We start from the raw sequence: 23,252 nt of genomic DNA on the forward strand, positions 1-23,252 counted from the left end.
GCGTATAATAAACCTCTCGAGTGTATCTGCCTGAACTAGCTCGCAGGCTACGCATCATTCCTGCAGAATCCTGCAATATTTTCAATGAGACCCAAACAGAAAGACAGACAGACAGACGGACATAGGTTATTAAATAGATTAAAGGAGTAGTTCACCCAAAAAATTACTAATTTTCTATCAATTACACACCCCATGAAGCGTTGAATTCATGGAGATGTTTTTGTTTTTGTCCCATTCCTAAGCCAATAATTGATTAGATGCTAATGTATCCGGTAGGAGACTCAAAGGACTCTCTTTGAGTCTCCTACCGGAAATACACCCGGTCATCAAATTATTGGCTCAGGAATGTGTCAAAAACAAGACAACGTTTAAAAATGACGTTCTCCTCTGCATTTAGCCATAAGATAAATGTGTTTTATATCAAGCTAAAGTAAATCATGACCACAACATGCTTCAGGTTGCGCTTAAGCTGGTTTATTTCAGGACATTTCAGGATCCAAAATACCAATGCAAGGCTCTAGTGACGATTGGAACGTCTTCACTCCATCTCAGACTGTTCAGGACAGCGAGGAATTTTTGTGTTTTTTTTATTTATTACCGAACCGACCACTTCCGCACCATCTGCAAACATATAAGCACACATAAACAGAACATCATACCTGTGAGTAATATTCCCAGGAATATCCAGGAGCACAGGAAAAGGTTTCCAGCCAAAGGTCTGTAGTCTGTCGTCAGTCTGCCCTGGATCAGTGTGAAAATAATCCCAAACAGCTGGGTACACACACACACACACACACACACACACACACACACACACACACACACACACAGACACACACACACACACACACACACACACACACACACACACACACACACACACACACACACACACACACACACACACACACACGGTGAGTATGAATGGGCAATGGTGTGTATGGCATTCCAAACAGGAACCCAGCTATATATCGTTGCTGTCCAGGCAGAAACCTCTTATCTCCATATTTAAGGTTTCGAGGCCTATCAGGCTCGAAGCCTTATTGAGATTGCCCTGTTTCTTCCGCCGTTTTTTCAGTTCTGGCCCAACCGTGCATACGCATTTTACGAAACTCGCCAATATGGTAGAGGGCTATGCCAAACGGCGAAGACCCGAAACTCACAACCATCGGCCAAAGGGTGGCGCTGTAGCACTCAATTGAAATATGCCAACTTTGAACAGGTACAACTCATGCCCTGTTTGACCTACAGTTCTTCAATACAATACAATACAACTTCAATACACATATGCGTCTCCTCATGCCTAACAACTTTCACATTTTGACTTTTGACCTCTGACCTTTAGATCTCCCACCATTTTGAATTATATGAAAAGCAGTTAAAATCTATCTCCTCCTGGGATTTTTGAGCAATCTGCACGAAACTGTCTACACATGTACTTTGGACAAACGTGAGCAAGCGGATTTTCCATAAGTGAAAACGTTAAGCTTTTATAAGCCAATGAATATTGCAGTTTTATGACAATTATTCGTCTGCCCCTAACACGTTCATGCAGACTCACATTTGTTTGAAACTTTGCAATAATGTAGAGGGTCATTCCAAGTATCACTGAAACCAATCTTACTCCAATTGGTCAAAGGGGGGCGCTATAGCAATTTTTTTTAAATGCAAACTTTAAACAGGCAAAAGTCATGCCTTGTTTGGCCAACAGCCATTAAACCTGCTTACACATGTGCCTTGACTCATGAGGAACACATCTATCACTTTGACCAGTAAGCTCCGCCCTTAGATTGTCTGCAATTTTGAGCAGTTTGAAAAACATTTAAACCCAGGATTTCTGAGCAATTTGCATGAAAGTGTGTCATCTATGTGAACTCCCTTTTCACCAGTTCAGGTCTGTTGGTCCAATGGCTTAATCATCTGCCTTGAAACCACAGGGTCGCCGGTTCAAATCCCACCTCATGCAGACTTCATCTCAATTGCATTGCACACAACATGACTGTATCAATGAATAAATGTGCAATTGTTAAATGAAACGCTTATTTGAGAGTAGTTATTTTCAATGTATGACGTACTTCATTCGCCCTTTTGTTTTGTTTTGTTGGATTCTCCTTTCTCACTGTCTGAGGCTGTGGATTGAATAGCTTGATCAATAGTGTGAGCCTCATGTGCCGAAGGTCCCCGGTTCAAACCCCACTCATTACAGTTTAAATTGCATTGTACGAAACATGACCCTGTTAATTCAGACATGTGCAATTTTTAAATAATAACATGAAATGCTTTTTTGAGAGTAGTTGTTTTTTATGTATGACATACTTTCTTGTGAAAATAGCCGATCTACAATCTCACAACTTTTCAGATAGCAACGTGTTGTGAGCTTGTAGATCGACTATTTTCACTAGTTTCCATTCCGAGGAGACAAAAAAAAAACTTTATTGGTAAATGTTTTGTGAACCAGTGATCTACAGTAGTTAGCGAAACAGAGGCTTGGTTCATAACGGACGGAAAAACCTATAGATATCAACAGACACCATCAGGGAGGCCATATCTCTAGCTCAATGAGAAGAGAGGCATCCTGTGAGTCCATAGGTCGCTGGTTCGATTCCTGTCCCCAACAATGTGTTGAAGTGATCATCATTTGGAATTCTTCATTTTACAAATAGTGTTTCTTGAGGTTAGGTCGTTGTTTTACTGAGGTTAAGGTTAGTGAGGGTGGGTATAGAAAAGAGTCATCTAGTCAGCAACCTTCCGAACTGGACGAAAGGGGGACAGACTTTTATGGCTGGGGCCTGAGGACAAAGTGACCATGCCCATGTATGGACGAAACAGGTACAAAGCCTCATGTAAGCCAGACCCCCTGGGTCCGGCAATAAGCAACCCATGCTGTATGATAACTTACCACATATGAAATCCAATTCTGTCTATCCAATGGCTCAGTCAGTACTGCGGCCATAGCTGAGTGGTTAGTGAGCCCGCCTAGTGAGCCAGAGGCCCTGGTTGCCCCAGGTACGATTCCAGGCCAGGCCAGCAAATGTGTCAATGAAATGAAATTTGTTCCTGAGCAAGACTCTTAATTGCTCACAGGCCCTCATTGGAAACAAGGCCGCAAGGACTTTCATGAACAGACCTGTTAAAGGAATTATCCTTTACACTGTCTACCCGCAAGTCTGTAGGTCCCTGGTTCAAACCCCAATTTAACCAGTCCAAATATAATTTACTGAACAAAAATCATGACTTTGTTAATTAATGCATGTTCACTTCTTCTCTATTCCCATGGATTGGATCCACCCCTCTCACCTGCTCTCACTCATCACCAATCACACCTGTCTTCACTCACAACTCATTAGTGGCCTGGTGGCTTTTTCTTTGAAATAATGTTTAGTTTTTCAAATATTTAACTTTAAGCGCCCAATGCCACGCTATTGGCCATGGCCATTTAAAGGGTAGCAACATTAACAAACAAATGAGTCTATACCTGTAACAATGCTCTATACACCAGGGAACCAGATTACTCATATGCAGTTATGAGCTTGTATGTATATAATAAGCAACCCATGCTGTATGATAACTTACCACACATGAAATCCAATTCTTTCTATCCAATGGCTCAGTCAGTACTGCGGCCATAGCTGAGTGGTTAGTGAGCCCGCCTAGGGAGCCAGAGGCCCTGGTTGCCCCAGGTACGATTCCAGGCCAAGCCAGCAAATGTGTCGATTAAATGAAATTTGTCCCTGAGCAAGACTCTTAACCCCTAATCACTGTCACTGCCTCTCGCTCTCTCTCCCTCTGCCTTATCCCTCGAAGCTGCTTGTAGCTGTATTTTACATTTGTTTTTTCATAAATTAACGCCCTACTTGATCATACTACAGCGTCACACAAAAAGCCTCAAAAGTAGCAGATCCACAAGCTTGAAACGCGGCGCGAAGCCTTTTTTTCTATTTTTGAATTTGAATCCTGAAAAGTTTGTTTTGGACATATGAGGTTTCCACCCGACAGAGACGTTTATTAGTCTAGATGGAAAGTGGGGTCCACACTTATAGGGTGGATTTTCTTTTAAATGATGGAGAGTTGGTAACCAAATGGACCCTTATAGATCTTTAACTCTTGAGAGTGTAAAATGAAACCAAATGGACCCGTAAGGGTGGTTAAATGATTGTTAAACATCTGTATTACTTAATGAAAGATATCTCTCATATTGGCACCACCTATACAGTATGGAATTGTGGACAAAATCCAACGACAACTAAATATTCTATATGTTTTGGGTCTGAGAGGCTAAATCTCATCAAACGGTGCTTCCGTGGCTCAAATACCGAATAAATAATGGACCTTGATATGAAAAGGGTTGAAAACCACTGATCTAGACTATATGGAATCGACAACTATACAGGTCAATCAACATGGGAATGATTTTGACGATTATGCAAAGAATAATTGCGATTAGGCGATTACGTAATAACTGTGACAGGCCTAGAAGTCACACAGGCACGGTTGACCTCTGTTACCTGGGCGAAGGCGTTGAGGAGACCCGAGGAGGTTCCTTCAGACTCCGGGTAGGTGATCTCCACTCCAAACTCAAAGCCCAGAGGGAGGTATCCGGTCATGAAGAACCTGGAGGACACACACATGTTTGTGTTGGTTAGCAACGAAGACAAGGTTTGGTGACTCAACTTACAGCAGTGGTTCTCTTTGACTTTTTCAAGTCAAGGAACACCCTGATATGTATTTGGCCGTGGACTGACCCCCATCTGAAAATGTTTTGGGCCAGGGACCCCCAGAAGAGAAGGTTTATAAAAAATAAAAAATAAAAAAGCTTGTAGATCTGCTGTTTTTGAATAGCCAACATATACATGGATAAAGTGGTTAAAATGATTGTGACGCTATATTCTTTTGAACTTTTGCTGGGGACCCCACCAAGGACCCCTGGAGGTCCCCGGACCCCACTTTAAGAAACACTACCTACAGTACAAGCTCACGAATAGCAACACCCCCCCCCCCCCCCACCACACACACACCAGGATAACAAAGACAAGGTATGGTGACCCGACGTACTAGCTTGCGAATATCCGCCCCCCTAACCCCCCCCCCCACATACACACACACACACCACACCACACGCTTGACGTTGCAACCGTAAACAGCCACACCTGCCTCAGCAGCTGTGTTTGAACATATAACAAGCACTATACTGTACAATATTCTCCCTGACAGCATGTGAGTCTGTTTTAAAACAAAATAAAAGGAAGTGCTGCATGGGTTCAATCACAGTGGCTCTCAAAACAGGTGCTCTTCAGTGGAACAGGTATAGGGCTAGAAGCAAAGGAACCCAAAGTTATGCTTGTGGTGAGGCAGACCGTAGGGGGAAAAAATACTGAGGCACTCCGTCTTCAGGTGAAAAAATAAATGATTTATTTTGCAGATGTGCAAGGCAACAGCTGACCGACGCGTTTCGACACTTAACACATTGTGTGCCAAAAACGGTCCGGACCGTTTTTGAGAAGCTATGCGTTGTGCCATAAACGGTCCGGACCGAAAAATATTTTTAATATATATTTTTCCCACGTGGGGCGCTCTAACGAAACTTTGGGATCATCCAAGGAGTCTCTAAGAAGGAGAGGCCGGATGTGGATCCATGTAAAAAATGCTTCCGTTCGTCCGCTCCAATGTTAACTCCTTGACTAAAAGCTTAATATCTCCTATTTCTTTTTAACGTGGTGGAAGTGAGCCGTTTTCGATCGGCGATCACTCTGCAATTGAGGATCGCGTTAGAAATATTATTGTTCCAGGCGTTAGTCGGGACCCTCCGCCGTCTCGCACGCAGGCTTTGTTTACATGCACGTCCTCGTCGGGGCTTCTACAGCACGAAACATATCAGCGTAGGTGGATGGAAGATATATACTGGCACTGGATGTACCCTATTTTAATAAACCTCTGGCACACGATGTGTTAAGACCTCGTTTTTGCCTGAACAGCCTGTCCCGGACAACAAACACATTATTGTTTAGCGTCCATTTTGTTAATGCAATAAATAACTTTCTACAGTCCAGGACGACTGACAATCCACCAAAATAATTCAATCATTAACAGAATGGACGCTAAACAATAATGTGTTTGTTTTCCAGGACAGGCTGTTCAGGCAAAAACGAGGCACAGCCATGGGTGCCAGTTTTGCCCCCAACTACGCATGCCTTTTATTAGGACTAAAGAGAAGCACATCACGGGCCCTTCCAATCTCCACAGAATCATCTGGTATGGACCAGTGGCGTAGCCAGAACGCTAGCGTAGGCTGGGCCTAGGCAGGAGCGGGTGGGCACTCATGCACACGTGCGTGCATGCGCGCCCAGACCGTGTGCACACGCAAAGCGTGCGCGATGATTTGCATTTTTTTCCGGGTTTTCGCTACTTTTTTTCGGGTTTGTGACGGATTTCGGATACCTATATACAGGGGTGCACATAACTGGTGCGCAGGTGCGCATGCGCACCCAAAATAAATAATGCGCGGCACATCAGACGACGCGAGGCGCTTTTGCGTACCAACAGCTGGGACAGGAATTTCCAAGCTTTTATTTTTTTGCAAAACAAAAGCCTGGAGATCGAGGCTAGGAATTTACTTCCTGAAGCCACACTCACACAATCACGCTAAAGCACACGTCGGCCCCATGTACAGCCATTAGGCGCATGGGAGGGGACGCATGCTGCACGTGATTGTGTGAGTGTTGCCTCGCATCCTAACACACAGACACGCTGCGACTCGCAGCTCGCTGCACGCAGCCAGCAGCAGCTGTTAGAGGCACTCGTCACCGATGATGAACGCACCGTAATGGTGCAAAATATGCCGTGAACGTCCCAATCTGGCGGATAAAAGCAGCGCAGCACAGGACACCAACCTTGGGGGGTTCACCAAACGGCGTGAGAAAAAAAAACGGCGAAAAACGGCGGAATTTGGAAGCAGAGCGTCCTTTTTTCTCGCGCAGCACACCCCCCCTCCCCCCGTTGACAAAACGGGACGGGACCATTTATTTGGTGCGCACCAAGTCACATCTCCAGGTGCTCTTCTGAGTACTAGACCTAAAAAGTTATGTGCACCCCTGCCTATATATACACTGTTATGAAAATGGCTGAATATGATATTTATTTATTTTTATTTATATATTAATATAGGCTATATATTATTTTTTTTGGCTACGCCCCTGGTATGGACGTTACATACATACATAATGTATACGATTCAATATTCTTCTACAAAGGGGACCTACAAGCCCTTGTTGAGTTACACAGTTATCTCAAAAGCACAACAGCATAGACTTTCAATAGATTACAGCCAGAAATAAATTAACTTTTTGGACCTCAAAATCATGAAGTCATCTTCAGGGGAGCTGCGTACCACCATCTTCCGTAAGAACACAGACCGCAATACGATTTTGCGAGCTGACAGTTTTCACATCCCCTCACCTTGTTAAAAACATTCCCTACGGACAATTCCAGTGTCTCCGACCAGTATCTGTGACCAAGAAGAGGATTTCAACAAAAAAAGCCACAGGGATGAAGTTATAGGTTCCACAATATAGACCAATTATTTGTTTACCAACATTGAGACTGGATGCACAGGTGATTGTTTCATACAATCAATTCTCAACCTGTTGTTTCGGGGTGCGCTGGTTTCAGCACACCCCAACCCCCTCTTGTGTGTTGGCTAGTGCTGCGCGCCCTAGCGAGACCTGACAGAATGGGTTTGACGCTTGCTCAGTATGATGCTTGCAACCACATATATAACCACAGCTTTAGATTCTCTCTAAAGCATACAGTCCTATCCACAGCCACAGTTTGGTTTGTAAGAGTTCATATACGGTCAGTCTTTTACCCGAGTGCTCCGGCAGTGACGAACACCAGGTAGATGTTGTTGAGGTCCAGGGTGAAGGTGAACACCAGCATGCCCAGAAACGACAAGATGTACACCATCAGAGTGGTCATCCTGGAGATTAGAAGACGGAGAACACAGGAACACAAGTATAGACAATTGGAAATACTCCAGTAAAGTAAAAGTAAACGTAAAGGAGGAGTCAGTGTATGAAAAAGCATAGAAGAAATTCTTTGGTACGACTTTGGTACTCTCCTATAGACAAACTAACCTGACATAGACCTACTGGACATATAAATGGAGCTGCTACCTTTAAACACATTTTAAATCTGAGACTTTTGTGTGTACTATTTAAATTGTTTTGGGAAAAGGTGACTGCAAAATATTGCTGCTATTTGTCTCAAAAAATGTACATGTACATAAGGTCTGTCGCAATGTGACATAGCTCTGTACCCCCTCCAACTGTACATACTTTCCGCATTGTGTTGTCTTACATTGTTGTTATTATGTTTTGACTCTCTTGCTTTGACAATGTAAATGTATGTTTTCTTTTGCCAATAAAGCTCCTTTGAATTTAAAATTGAATTGTATGCATGTAATCCATGTATGCATGTGTAGGTGTGCGTAGAAGAGATTGTCTTTTTGTGTGTGAGTGTCGTTTTGTGTGTGCACGTGTGCATGTGTGTGTTATGTACTTGTATGTCTTGGTGTAGTCCAGCCATAGGCCACAGATGATGGAGCCCACCATCCCAGCTACCACCAGGGTCAGTCCAATACGCCCTGCGTTCATCTCCTGGTTCTGTGGACAGAGAAAACAAGAGGAGCGGAGATCAGAATCAGAATCAACTTTATTGTCACATCACAGGGTTTCCAGGTGTAACACAACACAGTGGGTGAAATTCGTTTTTGTGCAAGCTCCATTGTTTTTGCTATTTCCAAAGCCAATATACCAGCTCACAACGCATTGCATCTTTTGGCTATTTTCAAATAGCCAATGTATACAGTATAGAGGTTTAAAGTGCTCATGTGGCCAAATAGTCGCTTCTTTTGGGCTTGTTTTCATAGACCTGCTGGTTGCTTATTTTTCTCGTAAAATCTGGCAACACTGACCTGGACACACATATAGACTGGGACGGGCTGGGGGAGGAATCAGTGACCGTCTGATTCCCAGGCGGCCTCTCTACCCACTCATGCACAGCTGCCCCATTGTGTGTGTGTGTGTGTGTGTGTGTGTGTGTGTGTGTGTGTTTTTTTCGTAAATGAACACCCTACTTGATCATACTACAGCGTCACACAAAAGCATCAAAAGTAGCAGATCTACAAGCTCGAAACGCAGCGTTTTGAGCTGAGAGAGGAGTGCACATCAGGCATGATGTGTGTGCATGCACGGTGCACCATATAGGAAAACTGTTTTGCTGGTTGCATGGTGTCTCAGTGTGATTGTCTGCCTTATGTTCTTGCTCATGTTGCACAACCTCTGCAACCGTCTCCTGGTACAGTGTGAACCCAGAGCCCTGCATCAGCAGCAGTGAACATTCACACAGCTGACAGGCAGCTTTTTCTGCTCTTGTAAACTCTCGTATCTCTCCATAAAGAGCCACATGTCAGAACACATATATATATAGGGTCATATCTCTCCATAAAGAGGCCACGTCAGAACACATAGGGTCATCTTATGGAAGGGATAGCCAGTCACATGCTCTTTCTGTCTGTGTGTGTGTGCGTGCGTGCGTGCATGCGTGCGTGCGTGTGTGTGTGAGAGCCTGCATGGTGGTACATGTGTGTGAAGTTGTACAGCGCGCACATGTGTGTGTGAGAGTGGATTTTACTGGTTCTGTAAAAGCTTCTAGCCAAGCACAGTCATAGAGTTATAATATATCTAGAGGGCGGACTGCCCCGGCCCCAGCTATTCATTTCAATGAGAGTTGCTCAGTGGTGTTAGAAGCACCCGGAAGTCTGCCCGAAGTACCAATATCGGAGCCAATATCGGAGCCAATAGAGCAGGCCATAGAGCGCATGCGCAGTAGCATTTTAAATGCGGAAATGTTGCTATCCCAGATTTGACCACCAGGTGACGGCCGCTTCAATGTTCTACCGTGGTTCTGGGGGCTTGAGCGCAGTGCATCTCATCGCTGTATGTCCATGAAACCTTGTATGTAGGCCTGTCACCATAAATGCATCTTCTATTCCTTCCTTGTAACCTTTTTTGGAACTTCATACACGTATTCCAGTGTATGAATTGTACATACTGTACAATTCAAATGGCAAAAAGCACTTTGAATTTGAAAGTGAACACACAATTACCGGAGGCGAGACGAATGAACGACACGAAAATGCTGAAATACTCAGGTGAATAATATTCCCATCAAAATGATTAACAGTACGTTAAGACATAACACGATAGATAAAGTCAGAAACAGAGGAAGAGCAAGAGATAAAGTCATATTCTCATGTCGGTATATTTGTGTCTGTCAGACAAACAGAAAGACAGATGTTGGAATTGTTTTTAATTGACAATTTTTTTGTCTTAACTTTTTTTTAAACTTTTATTTATTTATTTATTTATGTTTTAAATGTAGGAAACAAAAAATGTAAAGGGGATATTTACTGGCGACCCATAAAAATTGGTCCGTGACCCAAACATGGGTCTCGAACCACTGTTTGGGTTTATACAGTGTGTGTGTGTGTGTGTGTGTGTGTGTGTGTGTGTGTGTGTGTGTGTGTGTTTGTGTGTGTGTGTGTGTGTGTGTGTGTGTGTGTGTGTGTGTGTGTGTGTGTGTGTGTGTGTGTGTGTGTGTGTGTTTTGTACAGACAGAGACAGACACACACACACACACACACACACACACACACACACACACACACACACACACACACACACACACACACACACACACACACACACACACACACACACACACACACACACACAGTGTTGTTCTGGGTGGCAGGCATGCGTGAGAGCAGCTAATGAACTCAGTCACAGACAATGGACTCACAGACATGTCTCCTCGTTGCTTCAGCGTCAGCTTCCCCTCCCTCCCTTCATCTCTCTTTCTCTCTCTCCCTCTCCTACTCTCTTTTCATCTTTGTCGCCACCCCATGCACATCCCCAAGACAGTCCCTGTCTCTCTATCCCTGTCTCTCTCTACTGTGTACTATCAATAAATGCAGAAAGACCCAGAAAATCTATTAAAAAAAGGAGGGAAATATATACATTCAGTACTGTATACTGTGACTTTACCTCATAGCAAGCCATGATCATCTGGTTGAGAAGAGTAGATACGGAGTAGAAGGAGCCAGTCATTATACCTACAAACACAAATAGAGAAAACAGTTCATTTCTTCCATACAACAGCGACACAAAAACGCATGAGTTTGACCCCCCCCCCCCAACTTGGTCAAAAGATGGTAGTGGGTTACTTTAATATGGCCAAAGATGGCTAATTTATGAAGGTACGCCATCCCAATTGGAGCCACCAGAGGTGAAATGGTACACAAATCCTACAAATGGTCTCCTATAAGTGGGCGACGGCAGATCTCGCGAACGTCCGATGTTTACTGGTGCTAGATCCCGCGAGAGTGTGTTGCTGGGACAGAGAAAGGTTGATAATAATTTGTCTCTCTGAAAAAAAAAACATTTTAGTATGAAAATCTTGAGAATATTGTGTGTCTTGTGATGATCGCGTCCAATATTTAGTTCAGTGACCATGGAGCTAAAGACTGGTTCAGAAGCTGTGTTCACGTTCACTCTTCCATTGGAAATAATAATAGACTCCAACCTGCTTCCAATCTCCTAAAAAGGTTCGAACAAGTCAATGACACTGCCAGGGTTGGAGGTTCTATTATGAAATGTGCTGCCAAAAAAACACAGGGAGAATATGTGTCTGTGTTACATTGAATGTTCAGATATAATCTAACTAATGGAACAAATGGCTGCAGGACACAGACTCTCCTAACTCAGTAAACACAGTCAGAAAACCCGGTCAGGAAACACAGCGTAACAGAAAAGTGGAAGTGACAGAAAAACGACACAGCGGGATTGATTTGACAAGGCTTTTAACAGGACTGGAGGATTCCCAGAGCACCTCGAGGTACTCGGTCATGTGCAATTTGGTGGATATAGTGTAAAACAGGCAGCTGGTAGGTTTGGAAGGCTGCTTACTTAGTAGTAGTCACAGGGTGGTGGGTGGGTGGTTTGATTACCGGAACTGACAGTGTGCAACGGCACTGACCGCAGTGGTTCTCAACGTTTTCAGGCCCCCCCCCAAATTAATCACATATTGAGCTGGGGACCCCCACCCTGCTACAGTAAGCACAGATAAATATTGTTCAGATCTACAAGCTGAGGCGTTGTGAGCTTGTAGATCGGCTATTTTCAAAATGTTTGCCTCTTTCTTATATTTTTTGGACAATTTGGCCAATGTTTGACCAGTTTTGTAGTATGGTTTGTTGATTACTTTTGATGCAGTAATGGTCTTTTTTTCTTTTCTTTGTTTTGGGTATTAAAAAGGTCTTCAAAGTCCTTAAATTGTCACTTCACTGTCATCTGGGGACCCCCCCCCCCAACAAAATCATGTGGGATGAGAACAGGTTGAGAACCACTGAACTAAGGGGTACTTAGGTACTAAAACCCCTGGAAATGGCATAATCCTAAGAAATGTGCTTTTTGCTGGGTGGCTACTATACTCATACTGACGATGCTGTTTGCCGTCCGTTGAGCTCATTTTCATTTTGAATTAGCATGTGTCAGGTTTCAAGGGAGTTGCCTTGGGCCTGGTCTTCAAGATAATCAGGGGTGCCCATGTACCTGTCAGACTACTTCAACAACATGAGAGACACACACAGGCACAACACCAGAGGGAGCTCCACTGTTCTTGTTCAACCCAGATTCGGCACAAACACAGGGTTAAATTTATTCTACTGTTATGCCACCAAAATGTGGAATGCCCTACCAACAGCCATTAAAAACTGTGACTCCCTACCCTACTCTCCTTCAAAACGAGAGAGCACCTGTCCTGGTCCTAGAAAAGTATTTCGGTTTCTGGGAATCTTCTTCCGCTGTGGATCGAAACAATGCCATTTTTGTAATAAAGAAGTAAATCCTTTACCTAGTGGCGTAGCCAGAACGCGTAGGCTGGGCCTAGGCAGGAGCGTGTGCGCGCGTGTGCGAAGATTTGCGTTTTTTGGCGGGTTTTGGGTACTTTTTTTGCGGGTTTGTGACGGATTTCCGACACTTTTATCAAAATAGCTGAATATGATATTTAAAAAATAAATAAATATATATATATATATATATATATATATATAGATTTTTTTTTTTTTTTTTTGGGTGGGCAGAAAAAACAATTGGGTGGGCCCAGGCCTACCTATGCCCACCCGTGGCTACGCCCCTGCCTTTACCTGCTTTGGTGTGCGGGCTCTACCTTTTTGAACTGAGGCCTCTTTATCCCAGCACCCACAGTCGTATGTGTGTATAGCTAATATGCTTCCTTTGACGTTTGTAGGAAGGGGACATTCTTTTTTAATTCAGTAATCGCCCTGAGGTCAGCCACTCTCAACTGCTTTACTACAGCCAGCCCATTGGGTAAACAAAGGCCCTATTTCACACTTACAACAGACTAACTGCACAATAATAATGTGTATAATACATATGAATGCATTGTGAATACAGACTACTTGCGTGGTTATTTTGTCCACAAGTGCAAGTACTTAATGAATATCACCCTCAGAACATAAAGTAAGTAGATATTCCAAGGAGTAACGTTACGTTACACACAGGTAGATAGGATGATTACACAGGTTATCACACAGATTTATAGTCTAGAAGGAAGCCAATTTTAAATAAAATCTAAGAATGAGGTTGTTTTGGCTGGCTGTCAGGTGAGTGTGTGTGTGTGTGTGTGTGTGTGTGTGTGTGTGTGTGTGTGTGTGTGTGTGTGTGTGTGTGTGTGTGTGTGTGTGTATGTGTGTGTGTGCGTGTGCGTGCGTGCGTGTGTGTGTGTGTGTTGTGTAACATCCCCCCAGGTCATAACAGTATATGATAATGGTGTTTGTCATTCATAAGACCTTGAAGAAGGTTCATAAAGGTTCATTGGGCTCACTGAAAAAAAGTCACATCAGCTAATCAGTCGTACCGTAAATACAGTACAAATGGCAATTTAGGCATTCAGCATTATATACTGTAACAGTAGTAGCTGCTTTTGCTTTTAGAAGTAGTAGCAATAACAATAGACTAATAGAATATGCTATAATAATAGAACAGATAGCCTAACCCATATTCTCGAGTCTCAGAGTAAAACAAATACATATATATATCCACGGGAAGACCGATCCGCGATTCGCGACTGCGCACGTTTTAGATCACGTTTTTTCTAGTTCGGCTTCAGAACTGTTACACCAATTGTTACCATTGTTGGGGTTTGGACGGTCCTTTGACAATCCATTTAGTCTGTAGGCATGTTCATGGAATAACGCAAAATAAAATGACTGGAACATTTGACTTTCTTTCAACTCTTGTTTTTAGTGTTTTGTTGCTTATCCAAGTTATTTTTCCTAATAAAGTTGTTCTCTTTTTTCCCCTCTTTTTTTCTCCCTCTCCCCCTGGACTTTGAGTACTAAGAAAAGCAATATATAAATTCCAGGTATTATTATTATTTTGTCAGGCCAAATCCTAATCAGTGATTTATGAAACAGTGAGAAAGGAGACCCCCCCCCCCCCCCCCCCACACACACACACACACACACACACAAAGTATGTAAAATTATAACGTTTAGGTATTATCATTCTAAACCTATATGTTGCTGCTGTTCCACATACAGCCAACCCTTTGAAAAAAAGAAAATCACAGATTGAGGCTTTAATTGAGGCTTTAATTGAGGCTTTGTTTTTGTAAAATGTCTGAGACCATGTTTATGGAAGACGTTTCTGAGCATGTATTCTATTGCTAGTTTGACCTCTTCAAATACACTTTGATCTTAAAATAACCAAGCTGGGAACCCATTTGGTATTAAAAGAAAGAGGAAGAATTGTTTTTGTTTGTTTTCCTTTGTTTTAGCCTCTGGGGGCAGCACCTCCTCCCCTTTCTTAGTCCACTTCCTCCCAGGTGCTTCTGTGTTTATTCCTACTAACAACAACACTACATGCTAAAGGCACATGGTGCTGACAGATTCTGCTCTTTTAGAGATTATAAAGTAACTAACAACCAAAAATAGCAGATCTACAAGCTCACAACGTAGGTCGCAGCGCAACGTGTTGGAGGCAGTGGTGGAAAAAGTACTCACATTTCTTACTTAAGTAAAAGTATCACTACTGCAATTTAGAAATACAAATAAAAGTCCACAATAAAAAAAAGTACTTCAGTAAAAGTACAAAAGTATTGCCATCAAAATGTACTTAAAGTACCAACAGTAAAAGTACATGCAGAATGTTCCGTTTCAAGTTTTCAAATGTATAAAAATATTTTGAAAATAGCAGATCTACAAGCTCACAATGTGTCGCATCGCGACGCATTGTGGGCTTGTAGATCGGCTATTTTCAAATGGCCAAAATGTATATAGGGCTGAAGTAGTTACTGTATGTTTTGTAATAATAATCAATCTACAAGGTAACAAGTAACTAAAGTTTTCAAATAAATGTAGTGGAGTAAAAGTACAACATTTGGATCCGAGATGTAGTGGAGTAAAAGTACTGAAAATTGGATGTACTCAAGTAAAGTACAAATACCTCAAAATTGTACTTAACAGTAATTAAGTAAATGTACTTACAGTAGTTACTTTCCACCACTGGTTGGAGGGCTGATTCCAGCCTCCAAATGACTGAAATCAGTGGTGGCGACTGAGAACTTTGATCCATGCATGTTGTCCTGTCCTTACCGTAGCTGGCGAGCAGCAGCAGGAAGGCCTTGTTCCTGAAGAGGTTGACTATGGACCGTCTGTAGGAGTAATCCTCTGGAGGAGAGGATGGAAGCACGGCCTGGGCCTGGCTGGGGGGCAGCGGAGGACGGTCCTTTATGACTGGAAACACACACACACACACACACACACACACACACACACACACACACACACACACACACACACACACACACACACACACACACACACACACACACACACACACACACACACACACACACACACACACATACACACACACACACACACACGCACACACACACACATATATTTTTTACGTGGATCTACACAGAAAGCGCAATACATTAATGACCAAACTGACACAGAAATCACTATTCAAACACAAAAAATATTTGTTGTAGGATGTTCTAGATGTTTTTTAATGCATTTCAATTAGTTGTATATGTGCTCTTAATTTTTTTTTGTATATGGACTATAAAGTTGAATGTACATTATCTTTTTTCTTTATGTTTTGTCTTTTTAAATGTATGTTTTAAATGTATGTATTGTTTTTATATGTGGACCCCAGGAAGACTAGTGGTGCTTTAGGGCACAGCTAGCCTGCCCCATCACGTCTGATATCTGGCATAGAGGGGCGGATTCAAAATCTCCGGCGAAAACATCCGTGGGCTCCCATTGGTTCACCAATCTGTGCGCCCGCCCCGCTCCGCGCCCTCCTCCTCCACCAATGTGCAGCATTGAGAGCCCTGACGTCACAACATTTGGAGCGACGCCCACTGCACTCTGGTTGGTTGGGGAAATGAAAGGTTGACTCCCACCTCCTACGCCAGAAACGTCAACAAATTGGTCCAGGCTTTCTTTTTGAGCAAAAATAAAAGCCTGGAGATCGAGGCTAGGGCACAGCTAATGGGGATCCTAACAAATAAACAAATAAACAAATACATTATAGATCCAAACACATCAGAGTAAGGTTACATTACGGTCAAATCAGATACAACTGCTTCACATGCTTATTAACACACAGAGGAAAAATGTATTAACTCATCAACACATTGATGACTTAATATACAGATTTTTTTTTGCATTAGTCTTTTGCAATCCTCCCAATCGCAGGCCACGGAGCACAAGTTTGTGTACGAGACCCAGACTCCCAAACACAAGGACAAGTTGACAGTGCAGGAACACTTATCCAAGGTTACTTCGGCTATGCATGCACCTCATGGTACCATAACCACACCACAAAGGCCTTAAAACAAGGCTCCAGACATCCCAAAACAAACTGGTAAGGCTACTTCTTGGCCTTACATCTACAACTCATTTAACCCCTGCTCATTTTGCTAAGGTGGGATGGCTCAGGGCAGAGGACAGAGTACAGCAACTTGCAATGGGCCTGGTCTACAAGATACACTACACCACAAAGACACCCATGTACCTGTCAAACTATAACTACTTCACAAACGTCAATGAAGTCCACAATCACAACACCAAAGGGAGCTCCACTAATCACGTCCAACCCAGTTTTTGCTCTAACAAGGGGTTAAATTTGTTCTCCTGCTATGCCACAAAAATGTGGAACGCCCTACCAGCAGTCGTAAAGGAGTGTAAATCCCTACTCTCCTTCAAAACCTGTAGGACTGTGATTGTCCTGCTGTAAGACTGTTTGGTGATAATAATTACTGGACTTGATCTGCCTGCTTGCCTTGTTCTGCTTCTGGGTCCTCACCTGACATGCACCGTGACAGTATAATCTGACCAAACACGGACCCAGCAGAACTCCAGGAGATCGACGATTGCAATTAATAGCTATGTGAACGCTATTAACTCATTGACTGTATAGCATACTCGAGTATACTCGCCATTTGGCCCAAGGCTCACACCGCCCGCCATTGACGAGTCACTCGTCATGTGGTGTTTTCAGTGGTTTACGCTAGAGGGCGCTGTTCCGCAGCCTGTGAATCATGCTGATGATGAAGAGCACAGCCAAAGATCACAACAAAAATGGAGCAAATGCGTTTCGTTTAGTATAATAGGATTCGCCAAAAAGCAGCTTTCTGCTGCTTTTTGGCAGGACCCCAGGACAAGCTACAAGTACATTCAACTGCCAATAACTATGGAATGGATTATGGCGGCGGCACAATAGTTTTTTCTCCGATTCTAAGAGACCCCCCTACGTCTAAAGCGATCGGCGGGTGAAGAGAAATATTCCATGTTTTTTCAAAGGTTAGTGAAAATGCTCGGAATCGCTGGCATGGGCAGCTATAGACAATGGTTTAACTCTGGCAGTCAATGAGTTAAGAACACCTCCTGTGTTAGGCATCAGGAAACCGCTCTCAGGTTGGCTCTTAAGGAAGTGTTATGCTTCATGAAGAAAAGACCAGACCTAGCAAGATTGGTGGATGGAACGCCAACGGCAAGAGAACTAACCCTCCATATTAGCATCCTTGCTATCCCAGCAACCATCTTCGGCCCTGAGCCGGTCACTCCTGTTTACCGTGCATCCCAGCCTGCTCTCCTGTCAGCTACTTCCCGGCCTACAAGCCTCCAGTTGGCTTGTGACCAGCCTGCTCCAGCGATTCGGCTTGGGTTCATGAGTCTTGAACCCACCTGTCCTCCTGACCCTGTTCTTCCTGAACCTACCTGTCTTGGGTCTGCCAGGAGACCCACTGTCGTGGTCGCCATCACTCCTGCTTCCAACAGTGCATAGCCCTGTCCTACCGTTGCCTAGGTAACTAGCACTGCTGTTCCTCCATTTCTCAGTCCCCCTGTTACTAAGGTTGCTAGCTCTCACTTTGCCCTGTCTGCTACCCTTTCCTGCCTGTCTCCCTATCTGTATGTCTGCTAGTGTGTATGCCAGTCTGCTTGTGTGCCAGTCTACTCCCCAGTCCTCTACTCTCCCTTCTATCTTGTTTAACCACCTGTTATGTCTGACCGCCTGTTTGTCCACTTGTCCTTCTGTCAGTTAGTTTGTTTGTTTGTCTCAACTTGTGCCTGTCTGCTTGTCTTTGTGCTTGCCTGCAGGTTTGTCTATGTCTCTCAATCAGTCTGTTAATTTTTGTGTCCCCCTGTGTTTAGCATTCTTGTCTTGCCTTGCCCAAAGCCAGTCCAATGTTTTTGTCCCGACTTGTTCCTGCCAGTCCAGTTTTTGTTTCTGAGCCCCTCCTTTCCGACCCCCCTCCACCCACTCTGCTAGGTGTTCTGACAATGTTTTTGGGATGTCTGGAATCCATCCCTTGAAGGGGGGGTACTGTCATGAACTGTCTGTTGGGTACCTTATTGTGCAGTGTTGTTCCTAGTGTTTCCTGTCTGCCCTAGTTGTTGCTACCTGTCTTGTCTCGCCAGTCTGTAATTGCAAATGTAGTTCACCTGTGTCCTGTTCAGTTTCAGCCAATCATGTGTTGATTGTAATTATGTTTCACCTGTGTCCTGTTAGTTTGTGTCTATTTAAACCTTCCTGTGTTTAATGTTCCATTGTCAGATTATATTCATTGTTACTGTGTGTTCCTGCCTGTGATTGTTCTGCTGTAAGCCTGTTTGGTATAACTTGATCTGCCTGCTTGCCTTGTTCTGCTTCTGTGTCCTCACCTGACACGGACCGTGACTAAATGTTTCGATTAATTGAGTACAAAGGACCCCAATGGAAACAAGCCATAGGCTTTCTTGGGTTTAAAATCCTCTTAGCACACCTTGTATTGAACTGTACTTTCCTGTGCTTTTTTTGGGTGGTGAAACCGCCCCTATAAGTGAGGTTTGGATATTTGTACACCAAATCCTGCGCTGTGATTGGCCAAAATGTACCCCGCCTAACCCTGCACCGTGATTGGCCAATCACAGTCTATTCAGGACTGTGATTGGCCAGTGTCACATGACACATGTGCATAGCCCTATATAAGAAACCATAACTTTAAAAAAAACATAATTTTTTTTTTTTTAGTTATGGTTTCTTCCATCATAAAGAGTGTTTCAATAAATGTATTTATTTTTTGTACATGATTGGTTGACTCCATTCAGTATTGTGATTAGCTAGCAAGACACCGCCCACTTCACACAGGGTGTGATTTTTTTTTTTAAACTGCTAATAAAGTATTCAATCAATCAATCAATATCCTAAGGCCATAATACGTTCCACCAAAGGCTGATATTTCATAAGTTTGGATGTAAAACAAGTGTCCACGTACAAATCAAATGGGCAGCCTATATCCACACACAATACACAACACACACACACACAATAAATATTTATATTGAGGTACTTGGTAAAAAAGCTGTGATATTTGATTTTGCCCCTATCGCCCAGCTATACTCCCCACACTCACCCAGAACAAATGCAAACTGGGTATGTGTGAAAAGAAGGAGTAATACTTCTCAGGCCATAGCCTTCAATTCATGGGAAGTTAGACCTACCACCTGGTAGGCCTATGTACTGTATGCATCTGAGTGTGTGTGAAATGCATGCACGCACACACGCACGTACGCACGCAGGTGTAGACAACCGAACATGGACGCACACACACACAACTCTTTTCTTGTCTACAAAGGTATGCCTGTTGTTACCTTAACTTGAATGTAAAGATACAAGAGGTGCCAGGCAGTCAACTGAACTCTATGATTTGAGAGACCAGATGGCAGATGGCTACATATATATACGCTACAGAATCTCCAAGATAGTGTGTGTGTGTGTGTGTGTGTGTGTGTGTGTGTGTGTGTGTGTGTGTGTGTGTGTGTGTGTGTGTGTGTGTGTGTGTGTGTGTGTGTGTGTGTGTGTGTGTGTGTGTGTGTGTGAGGAGGAAATGAGAGGCGTTAAATATATCATCTCTGTCAGGTGGAAACCTCATATGTCCAAAACTGTTACTTTTCAGAATTCAAATTCAAAAACAGCAAAAGTAGCAGATCTACAAGCACAAAACATGTCGCTTCGCGCCACATCTCGAGCTGGCAGATCTGCTACTTTTGATACTTTTGTGTGACGCCGTAGAATGATAGTAGGGCGTTAATTTACAACAACAAAAAACACAAAAAGTTTAAATATGGAGATAAGAGGTTTCTGCCCGACAGCGACAAAATGGTGATTAGCACCTTTATCCAAAGCGCTTCACAGTATGCATTACATTCACACGGGAACCCTCTGATTCTCAAGCAACCACCACCAAAGACAGAGACACAGAGACACAGAGACACAGAGACAGACAGACAGACAGACAGACAGACAGACAGACAGACAGACAGACAGACAGACAGACAGACAGACAGACAGACAGACAGACAGACAGACAGACAGACAGACAGACAGACAGACAGACAGTACCTACCTATCACAGTGAGCACGAGGAGGACAGAGGAGACGATGGCAGTGCCGTAGAACATGACGCTGATGTTCCTTCCCATCAGGTCCAGGTCATCTGGAGTGTTGGGGACCAAGACTGGAGGCAACAAGAAACCTATAGCTGTACCCAACTAGAGACAGAGAGAGAGAGAGAGAGAGGGGGGAGAGAAAGAGAGAGAGAGAGAGAGAGAGAGAGAGAGAGAGAGAGAGAGAGAGAGAGAGAGAGAGAGAGAGAGAGAGAGAGAGAGAGAGAGAGACACGGTTTAGTGCAAGAGTGACATAGGCTAGTAGTGAGATGAATAAAGAGACTGACTGACACATGATGTACTTACTTTAGTTACTATAATGTTATTACACTACAATGTAGTGGCTACATTCTTAGTGTTCCTCCTGCTTATCTAGAATCCACACAAAACAACCTGAGTGGACTATCATATTTTACATTTACAGACTGTATTGTAGCGACCCCGCAAAAGACCCGGCCGTAGCTTGCTCCTCCAAGGAAGCTAGCTCTCTTGGCGTTGCCTGTTACCTGCCGGTCTGCCGAGCTGGAGACCGGGGTTTGTCTCCAGCTCGGGTTGCGAAAACGTTACAGTATTGACAACAGCATCCAAAGGAACCACACATCGTGGCTTTAGATTCATCCCAGTACACAGTTGGTGATTTACAGAACTATAAACCCTGAGTTATATATTTGCATGCTGGATGCTTGTGAGCTTGTAGATCTGCTATTTTCGGTGTGCAACACCTGCGCAACTTAACTTCAATCCGGGAACGCATCTCTGTCATTTTTAGATTTCTTTGGCTATTCAAAAATAGCAGATATACAAGCTATGAGCTTGAAGATCTGCTATTTTTGAAAAATCGTGAAATTGTGTGCAAATCTTTGAATATATATATTTTAAAGCAAACATTTGTAACTCAAATCTTTGCATCTGGAACAAAATATTTTACAAATGTTCGCTTTAAAAAATGTATATTTCAAGATATGCACACATTTTCACGATTTTTCTAAAATAGCAATGAGCTTGTATATCTGCTGTTTTTTTAAATGTTAAAATGACAGAGATGCGTCGCCGGATTGTTGGGTATAAGCGTATAGCCTCGTCAGTGTGTCAGTCAGTCAGTCAGGCACCTTCATATAAACACCAGACAACAACCATCTAGATTTTTTTTAGGCCCATAATATACCTGATTCCCGAGCACGGCCATGGCGCATGCCGTCGACACCTTCCTTTGGTCCGAACCACACCGAGGCCACGCGTGACGGCAGGCCGAGGAATGAACACCTGCGCCACGGCGCAGACCACCTGCGCCGTCATGGTGACGGCGAAGCGGTCGGTGGGCGACGCTGGTGCACTTGAGCCAGGCGCCCAGGCAGTTGAGGCCGGCGCCCAGCACCGCCGTCTAGCCTCAGACCCCGGCGGTCCAGCAGCCACGTAGCGGGGAAGATGAGCGGGATGTAGGCCACCATGTAGACGATGGAGAGCCAGTCCACCTTGTTGTTAATGGAAAATTACAATTGATATCATTATGGATTTACTATTTGTTATTAACTTATTATTCATTCATTATTCCTCTTATTTGAGCATTACTGTAGGCCAGTGGTTGTCAACCTGTGGGTCGGGGTCCCCACATGATTTTGGGGGGGTCCCCAGATGACAGTGAAGTGACAATTTAAGGACTTTTAAGACCTTTTTAAGACCTAAAATAAATAACCATTACAGCATCAAAAGTAATCAACAGACTATACTATACAAACTGGTCAAACATTGGACAAATTGTCAAATAATATAAGAAAGAAAACATTTGAAAATAGCCGATATCTACAAGCTCACAACGCCTCGCAACGCGAGCCGTTGCTGAGCTTGTAGATCTGCTATTTTCACAATATTTATCTGGGGGGTCCCCAGTTCAAATATGATTATTTTTGAGGGGTCACGGCCTGAAAAGGTTGAGAACCACTGCTGTAGGCTATGACTGGATTCTGAATTATTGTAATCAGAACTACACATGATGTTATTATGTTATGTTTATTCAGCTTTCAGCATGATCACAGGTTTAAAAAGACAGAGCGCCATTAAAAACCACTGAATTATTTTGCCTGATTACAATATAGAACTTGCAATACAATACAATACAAATCTTATGCAATCGCCTATCAAAAAATCCAATAACCTAAAACACCAAATCTAC

At 43.4% G+C, this 23,252-nt stretch overlaps 1 protein-coding gene across 1 annotated transcript in view; it reads right to left on the reverse strand.

Moving 5' to 3' along the window:
* Positions 1-23,252, reverse strand: part of flvcr1 (FLVCR choline and heme transporter 1) — a gene marked incomplete at its 5' end in the record, with an annotated part of 31,419 nt that overhangs the window by 7,711 nt on the left and 456 nt on the right. Inside the window, 12 exon segments of the mRNA XM_080452434.1 lie at positions 660-771; positions 4,506-4,611; positions 7,862-7,972; positions 8,554-8,657; positions 11,103-11,170; positions 15,734-15,874; positions 21,043-21,187; positions 22,248-22,286; positions 22,288-22,335; positions 22,337-22,402; positions 22,404-22,463; positions 22,465-22,554. Coding sequence (XP_080308560.1) covers positions 660-771; positions 4,506-4,611; positions 7,862-7,972; positions 8,554-8,657; positions 11,103-11,170; positions 15,734-15,874; positions 21,043-21,187; positions 22,248-22,286; positions 22,288-22,335; positions 22,337-22,402; positions 22,404-22,463; positions 22,465-22,554 — 1,090 coding nt within the window.

This window comes from Gymnoscopelus braueri (genome assembly GCF_963280865.1).
Source record: "Gymnoscopelus braueri genome assembly, chromosome: 16".
Classification (NCBI taxonomy): domain Eukaryota; kingdom Metazoa; phylum Chordata; class Actinopteri; order Myctophiformes; family Myctophidae; genus Gymnoscopelus; species Gymnoscopelus braueri.